Raw genomic sequence first — 22,277 nt, 5'->3', positions numbered from 1 at the left:
ATAAACAAATCCTTGCAAAAACAAAACTTTTTTAATTAAATTTAGTTGAATTTTCCAATCCTATCTAAGATCATGAGCATACGGATGCTAAACCTACTGGCTCGTTTATTATTATTAAATCCTGTATTCAGCAAAAGCTGCATACGTTGTGAGCTACCAATTCTAGGTATTAGTCTCACGTGTATGAGATCATTTGTTATTGATGCATTTATTTAATTATGCCGCATGCAAACAGGTTCTGGAGGATGCGGCAGGCCTATCTTGCAGGATATACTGTAGAGTGGCAGCATTATTGCGGCACAAACACAACTGTTGAATTTCAAGTAAACACTCGCATTACAAAACCAATACATCCCTGAGTAGCAGTGGTGGAAGTATTGACACTGTTTACATAAGTAAAATAAGAAATATATTTAAAAAAATGAGATCACAAAGTATATCAGCAAAAGTTCAAGTTTCCGTGGCTTTTAGACTGGCCCCTGTGAGAGTGTCATAATTAAATCATTCTTGCTGATGCATTATAATGGGAGGGGCGTCTGTGGCTCAGGGGTAGAGTGGTCGCCTGTCAATCAAGAGTTGCTCCCGATGCTCTGCATCAGAGTGGATATATGTGTGACTGGTTATCTCATGAGCAGGTGGCATCTTGTCTGGCAGCCTCAGCCACATTGTGTGAATAGTTCCTGTCCTATGTAAAAGCACTATGAGTAGTCAATGAGACTGGAAAAGCGCCATTTACGTTATGTTTGTAACATCCCTTTGGTTGGCTAGTTGTGTTGGAGTTGACTTTTTGTACAGTTCACCTATAGTTATGCATTAGCTTTTATAAGCTGATCATATTTTACATTGTTCATGTACATATTGTTCATTTGAAGAAAAAATGTAATAAAAGTACATTATTTGAAAATTTAGTTCATTAAAAGTAAAGTAGCATAGAATAAAACACTCAATGACAAGCATCTCAAAATTGCACTTAAATTGTACATGTGGGACGAGAAAACCTCACCAGTCATAAATTCAAAAGCAGTCACACCCATGGTTGCATGCACAAATGTTTTTGTTTGTAACCACCAGTTCAAATGGCAACAGTAATAACATCGGAATTGTCTGTCTGGGTTTTTACAACAGGTATACAAATAACAGCTCTAGGACACACACTAGAGGACAGGCCAACTTGTCTGTCCAGGTGAGCTTTGCCGTTTTGAAGTTGACACCCAAATCATTAAAACCTGAAATGATGTTTTGTTTTCTGAGCTGCAGACGTGTCCAAACCTTTTCTATTCTCATGTCAAAGTTGAAAGAAAATAGGCACATCTGAACATGCTCCAACTGGAATGTTTTTAGTGCATACCTTACTTACACGCAAATAACCTCACCTGTAAAACATTGTGACAGTTATATTATGTGGAGCATCTGTTTTAAAGCTGCAGCATCTCTCATAATGTAGATTATTGCACCTTTGTGACTGTTGATAATCATTGGTCAATACGTCAGGTAATGAAAAAACAACAGAAAAACATGGAAACCAGTCACGAGTAAATAAAGCCTGAATGAGTCTGTTGATCATTACTATTTACTCCACTGCATGCTAGCAAAACAAGCAATTCTGATCAGTTTTATTGATCCAGATTTGTATTCTACCATCTAACATATGTTCTGTTTATTATTCTAATTCATCTCCAGTTGTTTTGAAATAAATGAATAAATATGGAATATTTCTTTCATAATATAATCACTGGCTGGTGGTGGTATCATATTTAGCAAAAACACATGAGAGTGCATCTATCAATCTTCTCATCTAAATCTAGACAGTAATGCAGATAAGCAAACTCCCCCAAATATCAAACCATTCCTTAAAAGTCTACACATTTTAGAATAAAGCAAAAAATCACCTCAAGGCCCCTACTATGTAATTTATTATTGTGCTTTATTGTGTTTCCAAAACCCGATGGGCTGATTTTCATGATATTTTCCGAGCACACTCCCCCAAAGGCATTATAATCAAACAGGAAGTTATCATTACATTTTTGTCAGTCTTCCTCCCAAACCCTTTGGCAATTGTCTGTCTTCTTGCATTACCCTCGGAACAATTTGCCACACTTTATAAAATCTCCCCCTGGTTTAGTTTGGACTTTTAAACGGACTTGTTTTGGGGAAAGCTTCACAATAAGCCCAGTATAATATTCCAATAAATTCACTAAGGAAACCTTAGGAAGTGTCTGGTAGTTTATGATGGCTTTGGATCTTTTTCTATTCTTGTTTATAACATCACTATAATATTTAAAAAATGTTCCTATATGTTTCTGTCATTGAGTATTGAGTATCAGTATATTTCCTGTTGTAGTTACATACCAGTGAGTTAATGCTATGTTTCATCATGTTGTTTCAGTAGGATATTGGTTATGTAGGAGTTGATTGATTTGTATTGTAGCTATCAAACCGACTTTAATTGCATTTTATTTCACCAACTCAGTCTATTTGTCCTATGCAGAGGTTCTGCATAGTTGTTTGCCACATGAAGTTGTCACAACAAACCCACATCATCATATTCGTCTGCAAAACAATGCCCTGCATAGATGTCAGTTAGCCATGCGTGTTTACCACCCTCAGATTATAGAGACAAGTTCATATGCATCCTTTTGGATAAATGAGTTGAAGTTAGAGTCTGCCACTGATTTTGATTCATATGAATAAACAAACCAGTCTTGCCTTTTTCTGGATTAGTTTATTAAAGATTATATATTTAATTCTTTACAATCATTATTACAGAATGTTGATTCAAGGGGTTCTTCATCATTTAGCAGGACCGTGACCATGACCTCCTTTCTTTTCTTCTGGTTTAGCCGGTGCACCTTTTCCATGCTCTTTTCCATGATCTTTTGGATGGTCTTTTCCATGTTCTCCCGCCTGTAAACAATGATAAAAACAACGATTGATACCTTGTCTAAAAACACAGAGAGAGAAATCACTAGGCAAGGCGAGGCAGCTTTATTTGTATAGCACATTTCAGCAACAGGGCAATTCAAAGTGCTTTACACAAAAACAGTTGAAAAATAAAAACAGATAAAACACAAGAATAAAGGTCACAGTGCAGTATAAGAAATTAAACATTAAAGAAATGAAAAACCATTTAAAGAAAGGCAACATCAAAAAGAAACGTCTTCAGCCTTGATTTAAAAGAACTGAGAGCAACAGCGGATCTGCAGTTTTCTGGAAGTTTGTTCCAGATGTGAGGAGCATATATGGAACAAACATAATTTCAATTCAAAACAGTTGTAAAACTCTTACCTTTCCACACCCCTTTCCTTTTCCCTCCTGTAAAAGAAAATTGGGAAATTAATTTAATAAATTAAGTGCTACAAAGTCAGTGAATCAGCCATTGGGACAATCCAGGATAAGACAAACATTAGGAAGATGAAAGATGTCTTACTCCGGCTGCGTCAGGTCCTTTCACATCGGGTCCCTTCCCGCCCTGGGAGTGGGAAACAGGTTTTAAGTACACATTTCTATGCTGTTAGTCACAAACCTAAAAACACTTTAGGGAAACAAACTTACCTTTTTGTCACCTGTGATGGAAAAATAAAAACAAAATCAATTTGAGTGCGAATTACACATTAACTAAACAAAAACCTTTTTTTAGCACAGACAACTCTTCAAAAGCATTCTTAAAACCTATAACAATGACTCAAAGAGGCTTACTCATTTTGGCTTGTCTTGGTGATGAGTGCAGTAAAAAGTACTTTCCTAGGAAAAAATGAAAGGCAGGAGAATCAGTAAGTGACCTAGCAGTCATTCCGAATAAGCAAAAATGCCGCTGTTACATTACATACCTGGAGCAGAATTTCAAATGATCCGTGTCTGATCTGTGTGTTCTGTCTGTATTTATAAGGGGTCGAGATGACAAATGTGGGTGTGTTAGAGCTGCGCGAAAGTCTCATGTTCTGAAATGGGGTTGTTTTATGGTTGCAGTTAAAATTGGGGTTTGTCCTGGAAAATAACTGACTGTGTTTGTGACTGACAGCTGCACGTCAAAACATGAAATGTAGGCTCTTCACAGACACTGGGGCGTATCCAGAGAGATGGAACTGGCGCAGACCAGACATTACAGGCCAGCTCTAGTTCTACTCTGAATTATAAAACTTGTTCTCCTTCATGCACAACTGTCTTCTGTTTGCTAAATAGTGTATGTTGTAGGGAAAACATAACATGCTGCCTGGATTACATTTTATGTCAGTTTAATATTTAAACATTTGCTGCAGATCCATTCGGGAAAAGTAACTGCAGCTAAAGGCTTAAGCCTGCAGCTAATTCAAGGCTAAACTATTAAAGAGGATACTTTATTGTCATCAATCTACATACAGCGCATATAGTTCATGTTTCTGTTGCTAGCTAGAGCCTCAAATTACAGTATGTCATCTCACAGGTCTTCACAAGGAAAAAACAGGACCATAATTATCATAGAATTGCCACTGGCGTTGGGATGAAATGAATGACTACTAATTGTACAGGTTACTTTATATACCTTATAGGGCCAATGCCTGAGCTCATCTGATGGGAGGGGCTGGGCAGAGATGGAAGAGGGAGTGCTGCAGGGAGAGATCTCACTTTAATTTAAATCTTGCTGTTGTTTTGCTTTCTACCTTCTGTTGCTTTAAGGGATCATTTTTATATGAAGAAATGAGCACTCAAGTGCAAAGTTATGGCAAACAAGTCCTTGCAAGAACAAACACATCAAGTTGAATATGTTCTAACTAAGATCCTTAGCACACGGATGCTAAACATACTGGCTTGTTTATATTAAATCTTGTATTTAGCGAAAGCTGCATACACTGTAAGCTACCAGTTTAAGGTATTAGTCTTACATAATACAAGGACAGTATAAGAGCTTGCTCATTGACACATTTATTTAATTATGCCTCGTGCAAACAGGTTCGGGAGGGTGCGACAGGCCTAACTTGCAGGATGTAGAGTGGCAGCATTATTGCGCCACAAAAACAAATGTTGAATCTCAACAAAACACGTGCATTACAAAACCAAATTCTCGCTGATTGAGCAGTGGTGGAAGTATAAAATAAAACAAAAATAAGCAATTCCTCACTATAAAAAATACTTTTTTATAAATTACAAGTAGAATTCCTGCATTTGTATTTTTTTTAAGTTTTACCTTAGGTCACGAAGTATATCAGCAAAGGTTCAAGTGTGCATTGTCTGTCAGACTGGCCCCTGTCTGAGCAACAAATTATTGGATTATTCTTACTGATGCATTTGTACAGTATGTTCATAACATTTTAATGTTTTGTCAGTTATGTTGGAGTTGACTTTAACTACTTTTTATACTGTAAGGGAAGTTCTCCTATAAGCATGCATCATATTACATGAAAAATCTTGTTTTCCAAAGAAAAAATGTAGTAAAAAGTACACTCTTTGCTTCTAAAATTTTGTTGAGTAGAAGTAAAATAGCATGGAATAAAGTATAAGTATTTTAAAATTGTACTTTAGTGCTTGTGGGAAGAAGAAACTCAACCAATCATAAATGCAAAAGCACACACGCCCATGATTGTGGCAACCCTCATACTGTTGGCATTCATGAAAAAATGAAATATAAACGTCACATGAGGTGATCCAGAAGTAGGTCACTAGAGGACAGGTAAATGTGTCATTCCAGGTGAATTTTGCAGTTGACACCCAAATCATTTGATCTGAAGTATTCTCAGTCCTAGCTCTTTCTCATGTAAAAACTGAAGTTTGGCACATTATTGTGGCTCAGGTATATGAAAGGCTGATCTCATTTTCATCTGATCATGCTCAAACTTGAATGTTTGTAGCGCATACCTTACTTATATGCAAATAACCTCACCTGTAAAACGTTGTGAAATCGTGTTATTTGGAACATCTGTTTTAAATCTGCAGCATCTCTCATAATATACCATATGCACCTATATGGCTTTTGATAATCATATGTCATTAACGTAGGTGATGAAAAATAAACAGAAAAATGTGGAAACCAGACCAGACGTTTGGAAACCAAAATAAAGCCTGAATGGGTCTGCTGATCATTACTATTCACTCCACTGCCAGTGCTGCCAGCAAAACAAGCAATTATTTCTACTCAACACAATAATGATCAACTTCAATGATCTAGATTTTTATTCTACCATGCAAATGTGTTCTGTATATATGATAATGCAACATGGCTAATCACAGTTTACAGTGAGCAGGCGCCCCTGGTGATGAGGAAATCTCACAGGTTATTGAAGTGAAGTAAAGAAAAAACATGGGAAAAACTCATGGACTGTATTACAAGATATATACAGTCATTGGAAAAAAGTTTTTCAGATTAGATAAAACAATGACGTTATATTACTATGCAAATGCAGTTTAGTCATATTATATTATATTATATTATATGGGGTCGTTTTTGTTCATTTCGTTTTTGTTCTTTCCATTTCCATTTTTACTCATTTGTTCAATTGCATAATCTTTTTATTGCATTATTGTTTCATTTATTATAATTAATGCCCAGTAGATTTGACTTAAAAGAATGAATGTGGAATATGGATTATATAATATTTTTTATAAAATATATAAATTAAATTGTATTTTTTTTACGACCTCAGCCGCCATGATTAGATGGGCCTCTCCTTTCCGTGTTGCAGGCGTGGATGTAATAAGAGAACGGTTGCAGGTTGCAGGCTCCAGTTGATTTGGCTCCATCTATTGGACCGGACGTGAAACTGCAGCCCGCTGCTTCTACTGTTAGCCTAATAGAGAAAAGAATAGAATGCCTTTATTGTCATTAGACCCAAGGGCAGCACCTGTGCAATGAGATTAAAGAAGACGGTAAACCTAGATAATGTGGAGGTCAGCACAGTTTTACTTTGATTTCTCAATTATCTATCCAGAGCAAAAAAGTAACTCAACAATTTATGATTTTGCTAGTATCAAAGTTGGTGTCTTCCCTGCGTTATTTAGCCGTAATGTTGTCCTCAAAGCTAAGCAATCATTAGCATCAATGATGCTAGTTGTGAATGAGTGTCTGTCATGTTTTAACCCCCGATATAGACTGGCAACCCCCTTGTATGGAAATGTAGACAGTGGTGTTATGATAAAGAAAAAATAGTAGAATTAATACATAACCGACAAGGGCATGTGTTGTGTTATGGGGCAAAGTTATGTGTGAAGGTTAACATTATTTTTAGCCATGCTAGCAGCATATCTTTGGTCAGTTGGTCGGGCCACTACTTTCGACGGGACTAAAATTCCTCAGTTTTTTTTCCAATTTATTTTTTTTTTACAGGCATTCATGGTTTCCAGACGCTGTATCTTGATGACTTTGTTGGCCCCCTGGTTTTTGATCTAGGTTAGCGCCGTAATCAGGTTGTCCAGTAGGCTATTTTAATTTATGACCGAATACCAGAAACACGCATCAGCCTCAGCTATGTGCGTAGTGCTAATATTCAATGTTGGCATGCTAACGATCTAAACTGAGATTGTCGGTGCCAGTCGGTACACGATCCGTTCTGCCTGAACGATACTATTCGCACATGCGCAGATAATAATAGAGATGTACGAGGATTTACGACCCCGCACGATGTGTTCTACAGTAGCTGTCACTCCCCGATGTAAGTCCATAGATAGTGTAAGTCAAGTGCAGATTTGAGTCGCGCATTTGTCACTTTGCGACAAGTGGCATACAAGATGCTAACTAGAGACTTCTGTAATGTAAATTCAGTAAAAATTGACTTATTTAACGAAGTTTGTTCACTGCTGGCAACAAGTTAGCAATCAAACAAAGGCTCTCACTTAAATGGCTTTTTGAGCTAACGTAAACTATAGGCAGCTGCCTATAGTTTCAGATACAACGTTTTTGAAATAATTCCCATCTTCTGTTATTGTTTGTAATGACAAAAGTTTATTATGGATTTCACAAATTTCAGTATGACATGTTATGCTGTAAACCGTTACACTCCCCATTGTGGAGTGAACATAAGGAGTCACATTGACTCTCATCGGGTATGACACGTAAACCGTTTACATCTGAGCATGCGTGACTCAAATCTGCACTCAACTTACACATAGACAACCGCTAGCTGACAGCCTAATTAAGTCTAAAATAATGTTACTCAAACTAAACACTAGGAAAAGCAAAATACAGTGACCAGATTTCTCAGACAAAAATCGGGGACATTTTCAGTTCAGAAGCGTATACCTCCAAAACACGTCATGTTTTTATTTTTGTAAAACTTAAAACGGGATACTAGACCTAGAGCTGTTCTCATTAGGGGCTGAGCCCCGTTAGAGGTCTGATCCAATCACCCCTGCTGCTACTTCACACTTGTACTCCACTACACCTCGGAGGGGAATGTTGCACTGTTTACTGTTTACTGAACTACATTTATCTGACAGCTTTTGTTTTAGTGCTTCAGGCTTGTTTCTGCAACAGCTCATTGAGTATTGGATACAATAATAACTATTGAGAAAATATTTTCCTTTGACAGTGACGCAGTATTAAACGAGATCGCTGCAGTCGGCAGAAGAGATGTAAGACAATATGAGAATTGTCCAGCTTGTATTTACGTTCATAAAAGTGCTCGTTTTGCTACTGACGGTCTCAGATTAATATTGTGTCTGACAACAGTATGGAAAGGACTTAGGAGGTCGACCTTTCTGTTAAAGATTAAGATTTTTTTAAACATAAAAGTCCCACCAGACCCACCAGACTCCATGTAAATAATCAGTAATTTTAGCGTCGTAACGACTTTCTAAAACATCTCTGAGCTGGGGACATTTCCGGGGACATGTCACCAAAACCGGGGACTGTCTCTGGAAAGCGGGGACGTCTGGTCACCCTACAATAATAAAAAAAGACAAGTATTGAGTGATTGTATTTTAAAAGAGCACAAGTAGCTAACGTTAACATAGAACTGATGTAACAGCTGTTATATATTTTAACGGTTATTTTCACTTTTGAGGGTCTTTTACATGCTGTCTCAGCTAGTGGTTACCCGAATTAGCTGTTAGCTAAACTGAAGTTAGCTTTCCGGTGGAGGCTGACGGCAGACCGCTACTGTGGAGCAGACTTTCTTTAACAATTTTTATCTTTAACTATCGTGCAGTGTCGTAAATCCCCCATTTTACCTGCTTGATTAACATCCGCATTTAGCATCACCACTGTGTCATGTCTGCATGGTGGCGTTAACATTTAGCTCAAAGTAAAGTCTCACAGAGCCGCTAGCATGCTTGTAAATTCTTATAATCCTGCTCTTGATTTAAAGATTTAATGAAACTTAAATGATAACTATTAAAATGAAACTAACAGTATATTATTTAACTTGACATTAGTTTACCATTTAGGGCAATCATTTCCCGGTATTACAACATCAAACACAACCTTTTTTTTTGAAGACATTCCTTACATTAATTCTAAAATAGCTCAAATTCTTGCAGGCTAGAATATTGTGTAAAGACCTTTTGCTCATTAGCAGGATTGATCCATGTAGAATGTAAACTATGTGGACTTTGCTGAACATGTAGCTTAGACTGGTAACTTTCAAAGATGTGTTTGTTTCCATAATGCAGAGCACTGACCGAGTCTCAAGAGACTGACCTCACTGCTGCTCATTCTCTCCTTGTGACATTTGTCTGCCAGTCTGCCTGTTTGCTGCATGTCATTAGCTCTCAGACTTGGCAAAGGCAGCTTGCCATGCATGAGGAATTGTGGGAAATTTGGCAGACATCTCCCCCCCTTCCCCCCACCACACACACACACACACACACACACACACACACACACACACACACACACACACACACACACACACACACACACACACACACACTCTTTTGGAAACTTCTTTAGTACTCTAAACATGTAGTCTGGAGCTCGCTGGAGACGCAGCTGTTGAATCCACAGCGGGAACAACAAACAACACCCGCATCTCATTTGTGATGTCTGATTATATAGTGTAGCCATATTAAGATGTGACTAAGACGTGAATGAGGACCTCATCAGAATGGGACGAAGCTGTTCCTTCTTTTTTTATTGAACTTTTAACAAGTAGTATCACAATACAGTAATATAGGAGATGTATGCAGCGCAGTCAATATGTTAAATCCCCTCCACCATCTACCCCCTTATCATTATCCCCACTGTCCCAAAAAAAAGAGAGTATGTAAATATGCAACAAATGTCAAAAAAGGTGGTTCTTAATAAACCCAGTCTGATGATATGACAGCAGGAAAGGAATCCTCTTGCCGGCTGGCCAGTATCTTAGCCAATTGTTCCACAGTGACGTTATGTCACTAAAAGCACAATAGAGAAAAGACAACATACATAAATAAATAAGTTCATAATAATAGAACAAAAGACAATAAAAACATAAAAAGTTTTTATGAAAAAAAAAAATACCTATAAGCCCATGAAAAGAAAAAAGAAAATATTAAACAATCAGATTATGGATATTATAATACTATAATCATATTGCTATATTTAAATGTAAAAGCAAAAATGTATAAGTAATAATTCTCTGGGATTGATATAAAGTGATGTGAAAGACATATATGTGCCAAAGATAAGATCAGAGTTATGAGTTTGTTGCCATCTTCATCCCTCCGTCTCTCTCCTGAGGGGTGCATTTCTGTTCATATTGTCACAAAGTTGAATTAAGCATGGGGGTACTATATATATATATATAAATGTAAAATGAGTTTTAGATTTACTGTGGCTACCAAACATATGTTGACATATACACAGAAAAAGAAAATAGTGTCAGTTAGGCAATAGTGCTAACGCACTTCATAATACACTGAGTGCGTTTGTGTGAGGAGGGTGACGGTATTTAACTAGCATGCTTTGAGCAGTGGATAAGTGAGGAGGGGATAGAGCAAGTGCTTTAGAGAGGGAGTGAGAGAGCATATGTGCAGGAGAGTGGGAGGGTTGGAGAGAGAGAGAGAGAGAGAGAGATAGGGGAAGAAGACAAGCGGATGGGTGCTGTGAAATCCGTCAACAGGGGAGCTCTGCATTTGTCAGACGTCTTGGCTGCTTGCCCAACTTGGCTCATTGTAATCGAGGCATGAGCGTCGACTCCAGGCAGCCCCCTCTGCTGCCTCGGCTGCCTCGCTCCTGGACCCAGCCCAGCTCTCACCGCTGACATGGAAAGACCTGTGAGTGCCTTCTCTCTCCTTTCCCTCTCCCTTCTCAACCCACACTCTCCAGCTCTCTCTCTCTCTCTCTCTCTCTCTCTGGTGTTAGGTTCCCCCTCTTCCTTTTCTGTTCTGTCGCAGATTTAGCTCTGACTACATGCAGCGTTTTAGTTATGTCTCTGGCTCTTTCTCTCCCCTGTTGTAGCTCCTGTAGGTGGCAGGAACGCTGGGTGGGGAGGAAGCCTTGGCAGCTTTCTCTCCGCAGGGCCCCCACCACCCCTTCCCTTTTGCCTGCTTGTCCAGGCATGGGTCCTGTCCGCTGGCAGACCCACAACGGCTCTGTGTGTTTTGTGGAGGTGTGTGTATGGGTGCACGTTAGTCTTGCTGCTGCACAATCACAGAACTGGCTGGCCGAACCCAGAGGGGTACCATCCTAACACAGTGTCCCCCGCTTTGGTTTGTTGAGGCCGGTGTTCACTTCAGTCTCCGCCATTGGCCTCGCTGAGAGATTCCGCTCTCCCTTGCGCCTATTCTTGGTGCTATGTCCTCATGGTCTGTTGTGTTTGGATACCCTGACAACTAGAAGCTGTGAGGTGACCACTTTCAAGCCAGCTACTTCTCTGAGTGAGTCCCAACTTTTCTAATGCTCACTGTGTCTTTGCGGCTTCGACAATGCACAACTGCATTCAGGATGTGTAGTTTTTGTTATTTTAATAAGTCTGTGCTGACACCTTACGCTTAGTGACAACATCTCATTGGCAGCTGTTTTTTGCAGGCGTAACAGTGGCAGTGATGGAAAAAAGCACAAAAGAATGTCTTGCAGTCCCCATGTGATGGTCTTCATGCGCTTACTAGCCGTGAGTCATCACTCTGTGCTTGTAATATCACATAGAAGCCTCCTTGACTCTATTGTCGTCACTGGGGCAACAGTGGAGAATGAATGACCCCCTTTTGCACATCTACTTTCTGTCTCTGTCAAGAAGGTCGGACCCCCTCCGAATAAGGAATACAGAGTTTGGAGAATGGAATACTTCAATATTAATTTGGTGTTTTAACGGTTATAACAAGCAGCAGTGGTAACTTTTCTATTGTTACTTCTCAGCTGTGAACAGTCAGTGATGCCAGCATTGATTAAAAGTGGGAAACTTGTCTTAGCAGATTGAGTCAAGAGTTTATTTTTTTTGCAATGAGTGTTCATTTATTATTATCAGCAAGCTGTTGTTTGTGTGCTTAATACAACCTTGTGACAATATGAAGAGAAATGCGCCCCTCAGGAGAGAGACGGAGGGATGAAAATGGCAACAAACTCATAACTCTGATCTTATCTTCTCAGGGTTTTGCAGATATATGTCTGTCACATCACTTTATGTCAATTGCAGAGAATTATTACTAAAACTTACATTTTGGTTTCATCTTCAAGCTTTAACCTTAAGCTGAGTGAAGTGAACCGTTTGTTAAAAAATTGAATGTTAGCCTGAAGCATGTTTCTTTGAAACAATACATGTATGTAGCATTTATGAGGTAGGAGCTGCCTTGTGACCATTCCTCCTGCTGGCATTTTATGTACTGGTGTACCACTTTAAAAGAATAGTTCCACATTTTGGAAAAAATGGTTATTCACTTTCTTGCTGATGAGAAGATTGATAACACTATCAGTTCTGGATGAACTTATAAATGAAGCTACAGCCAGCAGCAGGTTAGCTTATCTTACCACAAAGACTGGAGACAGGGAGGAACAGCTAACCTAGCTCCATCCAAAGGCAACACAATCCACCTACTAGCACCTTTTACGATCATCCACTTTTTTCATTTAATTCTTACAAAAAAACTCATTGCAAAAAACGACAAATTGTCTGCCGCTTCCTGTCAACTCTACAGTGACGACAAGGCTTCAGAAAGTTATATATGTGTGCTAAACCACATGCTGCAGGAGGAATTCCTTATTCAGTCTTCTGCTAAAGAAACCACACTTTCCCCACTCACACATGCAGAAAGACTGCACAGACCAGATTGGAGAGGGAACATTAAAGGGAACATTAATGTTGTTGCAGGCTAAAGGAGAGGATAGCTCTGTGTTGGACATGGTTGATGCCCCCCCCCCTCATTATCATTCTTCATTATCCTAATCTTGCCTCTTTTGAATATCTGTCTACATTTACTCAACTCAGCAGCTCTCTTGCACGTTTGCAGCTGGTACAGCAAGTTAAAGACAGATTTTCATGAAAGGAAGTGTTAACAAGCACTTAGTTGTTTTGTTTATTTCTCACGTCATCATTGCATCGTTAAACACAATTTCAGAAGGTACAATGATCATATGTAGGCCGTGTGAAATGGGAAACCCCTAATAAGCTATTAAACGCTTTTCGGCGGTGGGCCCGATAACAATAAACATACAAAAGATAATATACAAACCAAAAACTCTATTTACCCCAGACACAAAATAGACAAAAACAAAAAAATACAGAAAAAACTACAGACAAACGATCCCAGTACAAGTATAGCACTTACGGAATGATCAACAATCAATCAACAATGTTAAGAGCATTGTTTTTCTAGAGACTTTTCTTAAAAATGAACACAGAATGCAACAATTTCAAGCTTGTTCCAAGCGGTTTCTTCCAAACTACACTCAGGCTCGTACACTTTAACCGCCGGTTTTTGCCAGTGATTCAGTGTTTTTCCCTTGTGCCATAAGTGTGCAGGGGACGACTGATTGGAACAAGCTCACACAATTTGTGGTTTAACCTATGAATGACCTGGAATATCATGCAGGCATTATGAAAGACATTATATTTGGTAAGCCTCAATAAACCAAGGCGACAAATCAGAGGACAAGTGGGGGGATTTGGCTCGGGCCACATTAATGCCAGTATGATTTCCTACTGTTGGTGTTCCACGAGACGTAGATTTTAAGTGTGGGGCCTCTTATCGTGTGAAGAGGCATGTCCTGTTGACCGCATTGGGATGTTTAGTATGCTCCGCATATGCATTCTCCCTGTGTAACCGAGCTACGTAATGAATGCTCCATCTGTGGTGGGTGTGAGTGTGTTAGTGGTGTGTTATCACATTGAAAACCCTCGGAAAGCTGGCATGGCATGCAATATGTGGTCAGGTTTGTAATCATTGTTTTGATTATTCCTTAATCAGACTTTAGGGGCAAATGTCTTGCACAGCTGCTTGTGTTTAGGTAATATTTAACACTTGGGAACCTTGGCTTCTATTATTAAATGAAAAAACATTTAGTAGAAGAAAGTACATTTTTCTCAAACTAAGTAAAACGGAAAGTATTTTTTTCCACACCTCTACCCTAGACTCATATATCATAGTAAACCTAATTTGGAAATGCAAGTGTGTCTTTTGTTGGATCATTGATTTGATGTGGCTCTTCGCAGACCCCCAGTGACATGATGCCCAAAAGGGATAATGAAAGGGACCTGGAGCTGGACAAGAAGATTGAGGCTCTCCGCAGGAAGAATGAAGCACTAATGAAGAGGCACAAGGTAAGGACAAGTGCTCGCAGGCAGAGAGGCTTCTTCCAACATTTCTCTGGTTATCATCATCATCAGGTGTAGATATGCAAGTCTGCGGCATGTGTTTTTTTGGTAAAAGCCTGATGCTCTTTCAGGCTCCCTGATTAGTTTGTTGTTATCATTGAGTTGCATTTAGGAGGTGGAGGAGGACAGGAAAAGGGCAGAAGAGGAAGGAATGGCGCTGCAGAGCCGCAAGGGCAAAGCTGAGGATTTTACCATCACAATCTGCAAGTCTACCAGTGTGAGTTTCTCAAAATGAAGTGACAGACTTAAGAACTGTAAAAATACTTGACAAACTAATGCCTCAAAGCTGAAAGAGGCGTTTTCAGTTACAATTCTTTCTGAGGAAAAGATGCTACAAACTATATGAATCTTTCATAACATGTTTGTGTCTTTGGATGGGAGCAGGACAGTCGCGTGGTGGTGACGAAGCCATTTAGCTGTGGTTCACCAGCTGGGAAAGGACAGCAGGATTCCGGGCCCGAGATGGGGGGAGAAGGCCCTATGCAGGGTGCTGGCCAAGGCCACAGGAAGCATCTAATGGTCACCATGACTGGTAAAAAGGTAAATACACAGCAGAGACCATTTCCAAATATAGGAGACCCCAAAACCCCAATAGGTTTACTGCAATAAATGAAAGAAATCAAAAAACAATTCCTCATTTAGATCAATAAGTACTGTGATGATGGCTGGGGTCGTCACATTACACCAAGCTGAAAGCAATTAATAGGCATTCGACCAACAGGTTTATAGGAAGAGAACAATTACAATAGCAGGAGCACTTAAAAAGATGGATATGCAATGTAGACTTTATGATGCATATGCAAAAGTGTGCCCTCCTAGCAAAGATGGGACAGGCATCAGACACAATTTGAGGATACTGAATTGAAAATATTATGATTATTATATAATTTGATCTATTAACAAGACCTGCACATATATAACAACCATGGTTAAAGCTTTGAAGGTACTATGAGAAGATGTTCAACTTACAATAAACAGTTTGCTAAAGTCAGAGCTTTTATAGTTGAGATTAATGTATGTAAATCTGCTACTCAGCAGGTGCTTTACATCATTTCCATAAGGTTTACTTAAAGTGCTAATCTTATGCTTTTTGGCTTTTTCCCTTTCCTTAATTGTGTCATATATCTTTTTTTGTGCACGTTATAGGTTTACAAAGGGAAAAAGCCTAACCCAAAGGGACACACAATTTTCCAGAGTAAACACTGTTCACAAACTGTTCCAAACAGCTCTATTGTAGTCCAGCCTTTCATTTCGTGACAAACGTGCGTCACTCTGTAACACATATTATAATGCTCGCCTAGCTGCTAGCATGGCACTCCCTCATACTCTGCAACTGACAAGCTAGCAGTAGAGGTACAGAAGTGAGATGCCTCACTCAGTAGCTAAAAAAAAAGAGCACACAGGGGGAAAAGTGGAGCTGCAACAATGTGCAGTACAACAAATATATGTTGTTTTCTGAACCTTAAACCACATGAACCTATTCTGGTACAACCTCTAGAGACAATTATAAACCTGAAAATTAGCATAATATGAGCACTTTGATATTTTTATGGTTTTTAATTAACAGTGCACTCTTCTCTGCTTGAATAATCAAAGCATGTTAAGATTTCTGTTGCTGCGTTTACACCTCGTGCCTACAATACTCCAGCGTTTTTGACTAAACCGGAGACCTTTGGAAACACTGCTGCTTTACTTGCTTTGTAGTGTGCACAACCACAAAAAAGACCTTTGGAAACGACGATGCACGTAAGTCAGTTAAATTGGTGATAACGTAGCAGTGAAGAGTAGATGTAACCTTAGTACCACAACTTTCTAATTAATCTACAGTATTTACTCATGGTGTAGTTAACAAAATAGGCCTGTTTCCTGCTCAACCAAGCTGTGAACGTAGTCCATGAGACTTAAGAGACTACAGTAAGGCTAGAAGGTTTGTGAGCCACAACAGTGCTTTGAGCTAATAACATCGGCAAGATAACATGCTCACAATATCAATGCTAAAATACTGCTGTTTATCAAGTAATAATTACCATGTTAAACATCTTAGTTTAGTGTGTTAGCATGCTAACGTTAACAAATAAACAGTAAACACAAATAACTGAGGCTGAGGGGAATATCATTAGTTTTGCAGGTAAATGGTCATAAACCAATGTAGTGGGTATCACCAAAGCCATTGGAAAACATTATCTGGGCACCGTTGATATTTACCTCATTTAATGGCAATGGATCCAGTAGTTGTTGAGATATATATATATATATATATTTCATTCTGGTGTACTGAAGTGTGGTGGGCTGACCGGCAAATCGTTATAGCTATCCGAGGAGATACTACTAGCATAGCATAGCTATAAATGTGCAGCTGTGTGAGGTACAACATGTAATGCTGTTCAATCTCTGATTGAAGCTGCTAGATTAAAGTTTAGGTTTGTGCTAGCGCTATCAAAACCTTCTGTCTATGAATGTGTTTGTACAGAGGCAGGGGTAAAGGTTTTTTACACATGAATGATTTTTATTTATTGCATATTAGTAATGGAAACCCTCAAATTAATCATTCTTGTGCACATTTTGGACATGATAAGGACTGGCACATGCACACAGTTATGATACCCTGATACCCTGATATGAATACCTGTCTCTCTAGGGTAAAAGGGTGGTGAGTGAGAGGCCAGAGAAGAGGCCAGGCCCTGCAGACATCAAAAGCCCAACAGACGACAGACAGGCAAGGCGTGTGGAGTCAGTGGGGAGGGGGAAGCATCCACTTCACATGACCAAGAGAGACACAGCACCACAGGTCTGAATCAGACATTCTGAACACTCCAGTGATCCTCGCTTCAGCATTTACAACCTGGCATGCATCCTCCAGTCCCTTTCCACTCTCTCGTCCCCCTTTGTTTATTCTCTTGTGCTGCTCCGACATGTTTTACATAGATGTCAGACATGTCGGCTGGCCACACCCATCCAGTGATGGAGCACAATGGTTTGTGGACAGGAGGTGGACTGTGGCTGTGACTGACTGGTGTGGGATTAGCAGGGGGGGGCTACTATAGAGCTGTTGGTTAAGTAGATGCACTGCAGAACTACATCTTTAACCTTCAAAAGGCCTGAATGACTGCTTCTACTTTTTTGTGTAATCCAACTCAGGCCTGATGGTTATTTACCTTTTTTTCTCCCTCTAAGATTTTGTTGTATTTTTAGCAAAAGAAAAATCCCTAAACCTCTGGGTGTAGCTGCCTTCAGGCGTATGGAACAGGCTGTAAAGTTCACAGTGTCCCTCTAGGGACATTAAAAATAGATTGATTTCTTTAAGAGTTCTTGTCCTAACAAAAGCCCTTGTTACCGGTAGTATAGGATTGGAGAGGGCATGTTTAACATCAAATAGCATCCCTGTACTGTCGGTCTCAGATTCCATGTGTGGATAGGCAGAGACACGTGCACATGCATCCCTGGCTAGGCTGTGAAATGCCACACTAAATGCCACCCAAAGCCCCCTGGGTATGCAGAAACTCAGGAACAGCTGCTCAGACACACACACACACACACACACAAACACTGCTCAACAAATGAGTTAATGCACAGCATAGACAGCTGATCCGCACCACTGTAAACACAGACACAGTCTGGTTGCGGGAGGGTCTAACAACATAACGCCAGTGGAGGCTCTTGCTAAATATGAATATATACATCTAGGGCTGGGCGATATGGACAAAATCAAATATCACAATATTTTTTACCAAATACTTTGATATCGATACCGCAACGGTATTGTAGTGTTGACTATTGTTGCTTTCACAAAATACTTACACAATGAGATTTTTGATAAATAATCATCAGTGATGTGGATATAATGACTAAGTGGGTAAAGAACAGTCTGGTAATACTGACAATAACAACTTTACTGTAATGCAGCCTTTAAAACCAGTGAAAGACACCACTTATGCCTTATTACGATATCCAAAATCTAAGCCGATATCTAGTCTCATATCACGATATAGATATAACCGATATATTGCCCGGGTTATCTGCCTCTGATTGGCTGATACACTAAGCGCTCACTGGCCCATCTGACGTTAATGTGCACTAAATCTATGGGCTGAACACACGGTTCTCTTTGCCTTTATTTTTGGCCCGCTTGATGTTTGACTTTATTTATCATACGGACTGAATCAGCACTTGAACAGTCGCCAGTGCACAAGATGTTGATGGGAGGAAAAATACTTGCCATGGTTCTATCTGCAGATATTTGTATGGAAAAGATCCATGATGAGCTGCACATACATATGGGTTTGCCCTGCTGCTGAAATAGTTTTTGAATGTGTGGGACACCCTGGAAATAAATAATGACTTTGTGGGGTGTGATTATTTGGCATTGTCCCAAGCAGATTGTAATGCCTGGAAGTACCAAGTGACTAGACCGTCAGTTTACAGTCATGAGAGAGAGACAGGAGAAAGGAAAAGAAAAGGGAGGGAATGAGAAAAAAAAGGGGTGGGGGGAAAGAAGGGGAGAGACTTCTGGCAGCCCACCGTGTGTTTCCAGCATCCATTTATCCTCCCTGGAACCTTAAGTGGTCTGCTCTCCTCTGGCATGATTGTTTCCCCATTCCCACCATCCTGAAAGGACCGATTTGATCTAATTAACATTCAACTGCCTTCTCACTCTCAAAAGGTTCTTTATGCTGCCAAAGAGACGGGCCTGGCGAGGTGCCAGGAAAGGGTCAGAGAGGGAGAGGAAGAAGGAGTGAGAGGAGAAAGAAGAAAAGGAACAAGATAGTCAGCCGTCTTTTGTGTCTGTGTGTAAGCCAGGCTACATTTGGGTGTGGGTAGAAGAATCTGCACAAGTGTGTATATGGGCGTCGTTGTCTGTAGGTGCACCAGAGCACTCGGTCCAGCATTTATTATCATTTCCCCCCTCGGCTGTACATACAAGTGTGTCTGCTAATGGAAACATGACGTATCCACTGTGTTCACCAAAACACATCTTTGGAGTCGGAAATACACTTGAATCAAAATTCACACAATTCTCTACCTAATTTTTTCCCTTTTTTTCCCTTATTTCCAAACCAATGAAATGCAACCAGCTGCAAACTCTGCACTCTTCTCTGATGACCTCATTGCAGAGTGGACACACTGAGTCACAATGACCAAATTACACTGTTTAGTCCACTAAGGGGCAGTGTAGGCCTCTTAGAAATCCTTCTCAATAGATGTGTCTGTGCTTTCCTTGATGTGCTTTCCCTGTTTATAGTGGCAATAATGTGACTCTTTACAACCTTGTTTAATTGGCTGGCAACAGTTTGCTGTGTCACGCTTCTTGTTGCTATGCTCATCTTCCTTTTTTGTTGTCTCTCCTCTGTGACAGGATGATGTTAAACAAGGGCAGAAGCATGCTAAGGAGCATCACAGGCTTTCAGAGCAATGCCAGGTACCATAATGCCTTGGTTGACATAAACACACACTACATATTTACATGCATATTGTCACTATCTCTAATATGTTCAGGTTGGATCCTCAGCTCTCAGTGATCACCTCATTTACTGAGATGAAAACAAATGTTAAATACAAGTTTCCATATGACATCACCACTGTGTGAGCACACAGAAACACAGAGGAAAGCAATACACACCCCTACCCTCCTCATCACAAACACTCACATGCAGACAGGCACAACACTTTGCCATGCACGTATCCCCCTCTTCTCTAGCTCTGGAGTGTCCCTGTGTGCCTCCTGCTGGCTTGCATGTTAACAGTGCTGGAGTAGCTCAGAGTTGTCTCACAGATCAGACGTGCAACAAACAGGCTAACTAGGGAGTCCGGGTGGGCGGGCTTCAAAGGCTCGCTGAATATGTTACATGACAAGTGATGATGTTCATGCGTCTCTGCCTCTCTGTACCTTGCCTGCTTCGCAGCCCGAGCCAAGTGAGGGCTCAAGGAAACTGGGTTGTTTTTTTTAGGTGTTGTGTAAGGGGTAAAAGTCAGACAACCCTTGGCTTTGTTAGCTGCTTTGTTTAACAAATGTACTGGGAACCTGGCATTTTCAGGCCTAAACTAGTGCCGCTTTGGAGGATGAGAGAAAGCAGTTCAGCAGTTGAGAATAAGAGCATCATTTGTCATCATTTGTAGTGACCATGCAACAAGCATCTAAATTGTCCTGCTCTCTCTCAGCACTGGCCAGAATCACTTTGCAACATCTTGCCTTGTCTCTTGACAACCTCCACTGCGAGGCCTCACAGAGGCAAGAAATTAAAAAAAGTGCTAATTAGCAGGGCGGCTGGGGTGTCAGCAGGAGAATGCCTATTGGAACATGCGAGAAGCGCCCTCCCTTGTGGCTCCTGACTTCCTCCAGGGGTCAGAGGAGAGGAAGGGGTGGGGGGATGGAAAACAGAGGGATGAGCACAGATGCCATGTTCTCCAACAACTGCACACAGGAAGGCAACATGTTTACTTGGCTGTGATTAGTCCACACCTCAGGGGAAAACATCACCCATCGTGGTTACTGGCACTGTGCTACTTCTCTCTCTGTCATAATATCCCCATTGTTTTTCACTTTACCCACACAATTGTATATGTTCTCTATACAGCAACATTATCTCCCTCCTGCTGTATAAAAAAAAAAAAAAAACACACTGGTGAGCACTTTCTCTCAGAGATCACTTGTCTTTAACATGGTTTCCCTTGGAGCACAGCATTGTTTGTAGTCCAGGTCCGCTGCAGGGCTTTGTAACAAGAGCACACAGCCTCTGTCCCCTTTGATGTGTTAAAGAGCCTGCATCAGATCTCTCTTTAGTATTAACAAGCAATCCTTTCTGCTCTCGGCGCAATGATCAATAAACAGGTTAAAAGGGGATTGGAGGAAGGGGACCTAATTGCTTTTACTGTACACTGCACTTTTCCTGGAATATTGTCTACAAAGATTGGATTGTGTTGCCTTGCAGTCATCATGGTAGTAAAACAAGAAGGTTTTTCTACTCAAATGGAAGCTGACTGGAGCCAACACAAATAGTCCATCATTAGTATTTACTGGGATGCAGTGATTGGCATTCACAGTAAAGTAAGATGCATGAAAATACTTGAAATATCATTGTTTGTTCCTTTTAAACCCTACTGATGTGTATATTACTCTGTTGCTTTTTAATGATTTGTTTAGACATGAGAATCTGTTCTTGTTTATGGCCACGCATGCTCAATGTAAGGCCATTGTTGAGCTTCACTGCTGATTATTGTGTAGAGTAATGCTTCAGATGTAATATTGCGTGGCAATCAGGTGTCGATGCGGGTGTTTAATTTAGTCATGTTTGAATGCCAGTTCTTGAGTAGACTGTAACATAATATAAATGTACATTAAGAGAGCTACTTGTTTTCATGCATTAAAATACCATGAACTATTTTGTGTATGCTCAGGAGCCTGAGAGCCTGCAGGGCAGCACAGACCTCAACATCCCCACGTCAAAAGAGGAGCAGGAGGAGTATGTGCGGTGGAAGAAAGAGCGTGAGCAGATCGACAGGGAAAGAGTGGCACGCCACAAAAACGCCAAGGGTCAGTGGAGGCGGGCGTGGGACATGGACAAAACTGAGAACATGTAAGTCATCTTA

The 22,277-nt window shown here is 40.2% G+C and overlaps 1 protein-coding gene and 1 long non-coding RNA gene across 5 annotated transcripts in view; one reads left to right on the top strand and one right to left on the bottom strand.

Annotated features, from left to right (window-relative positions):
- Positions 1-2,702: 2,702 nt before the first annotated feature.
- Positions 2,703-4,071, bottom strand: LOC117936219. Its single transcript, XR_004654906.1, has 6 exons — positions 3,828-4,071; positions 3,697-3,741; positions 3,553-3,563; positions 3,428-3,469; positions 3,286-3,312; positions 2,703-2,904 (listed from the first exon to the last, which is right to left on the bottom strand). It is a non-coding gene; the product is annotated as an uncharacterized LOC117936219 (long non-coding RNA).
- A 2,648-nt stretch (positions 4,072-6,719) lies between these two features.
- The window catches only part of LOC117935602 (coiled-coil domain-containing protein 9B), a 20,129-nt gene continuing 4,571 nt past the window's right edge, over positions 6,720-22,277 (top strand). Inside the window, exons 1-7 of one of the 4 annotated variants that reach the window (XM_034857888.1) lie at positions 6,720-6,858; positions 14,532-14,639; positions 14,806-14,910; positions 15,078-15,233; positions 17,332-17,481; positions 20,047-20,109; positions 22,086-22,264. In XM_034857888.1, coding sequence (XP_034713779.1) covers positions 6,820-6,858; positions 14,532-14,639; positions 14,806-14,910; positions 15,078-15,233; positions 17,332-17,481; positions 20,047-20,109; positions 22,086-22,264 — 800 coding nt within the window. In that variant the 5' untranslated portion in view covers positions 6,720-6,819. Of the gene's footprint in view, positions 6,859-10,771; positions 11,161-11,258; positions 11,764-14,531; positions 14,640-14,805; positions 14,911-15,077; positions 15,234-17,331; positions 17,482-20,046; positions 20,110-22,085; positions 22,265-22,277 lie in introns of those variants that run through there. The other 3 variants (XM_034857892.1, XM_034857889.1, XM_034857891.1) reach the window with 3 other exon arrangements.

The sequence above is a fragment of the Etheostoma cragini genome, chromosome 20 (assembly GCF_013103735.1).
Source record: "Etheostoma cragini isolate CJK2018 chromosome 20, CSU_Ecrag_1.0, whole genome shotgun sequence".
Lineage (NCBI taxonomy): Eukaryota > Metazoa > Chordata > Actinopteri > Perciformes > Percidae > Etheostoma > Etheostoma cragini.
The sequence above is the reverse complement of the archived record's forward strand: the minus strand, read 5'-3'. Positions and strand labels throughout refer to the sequence as shown.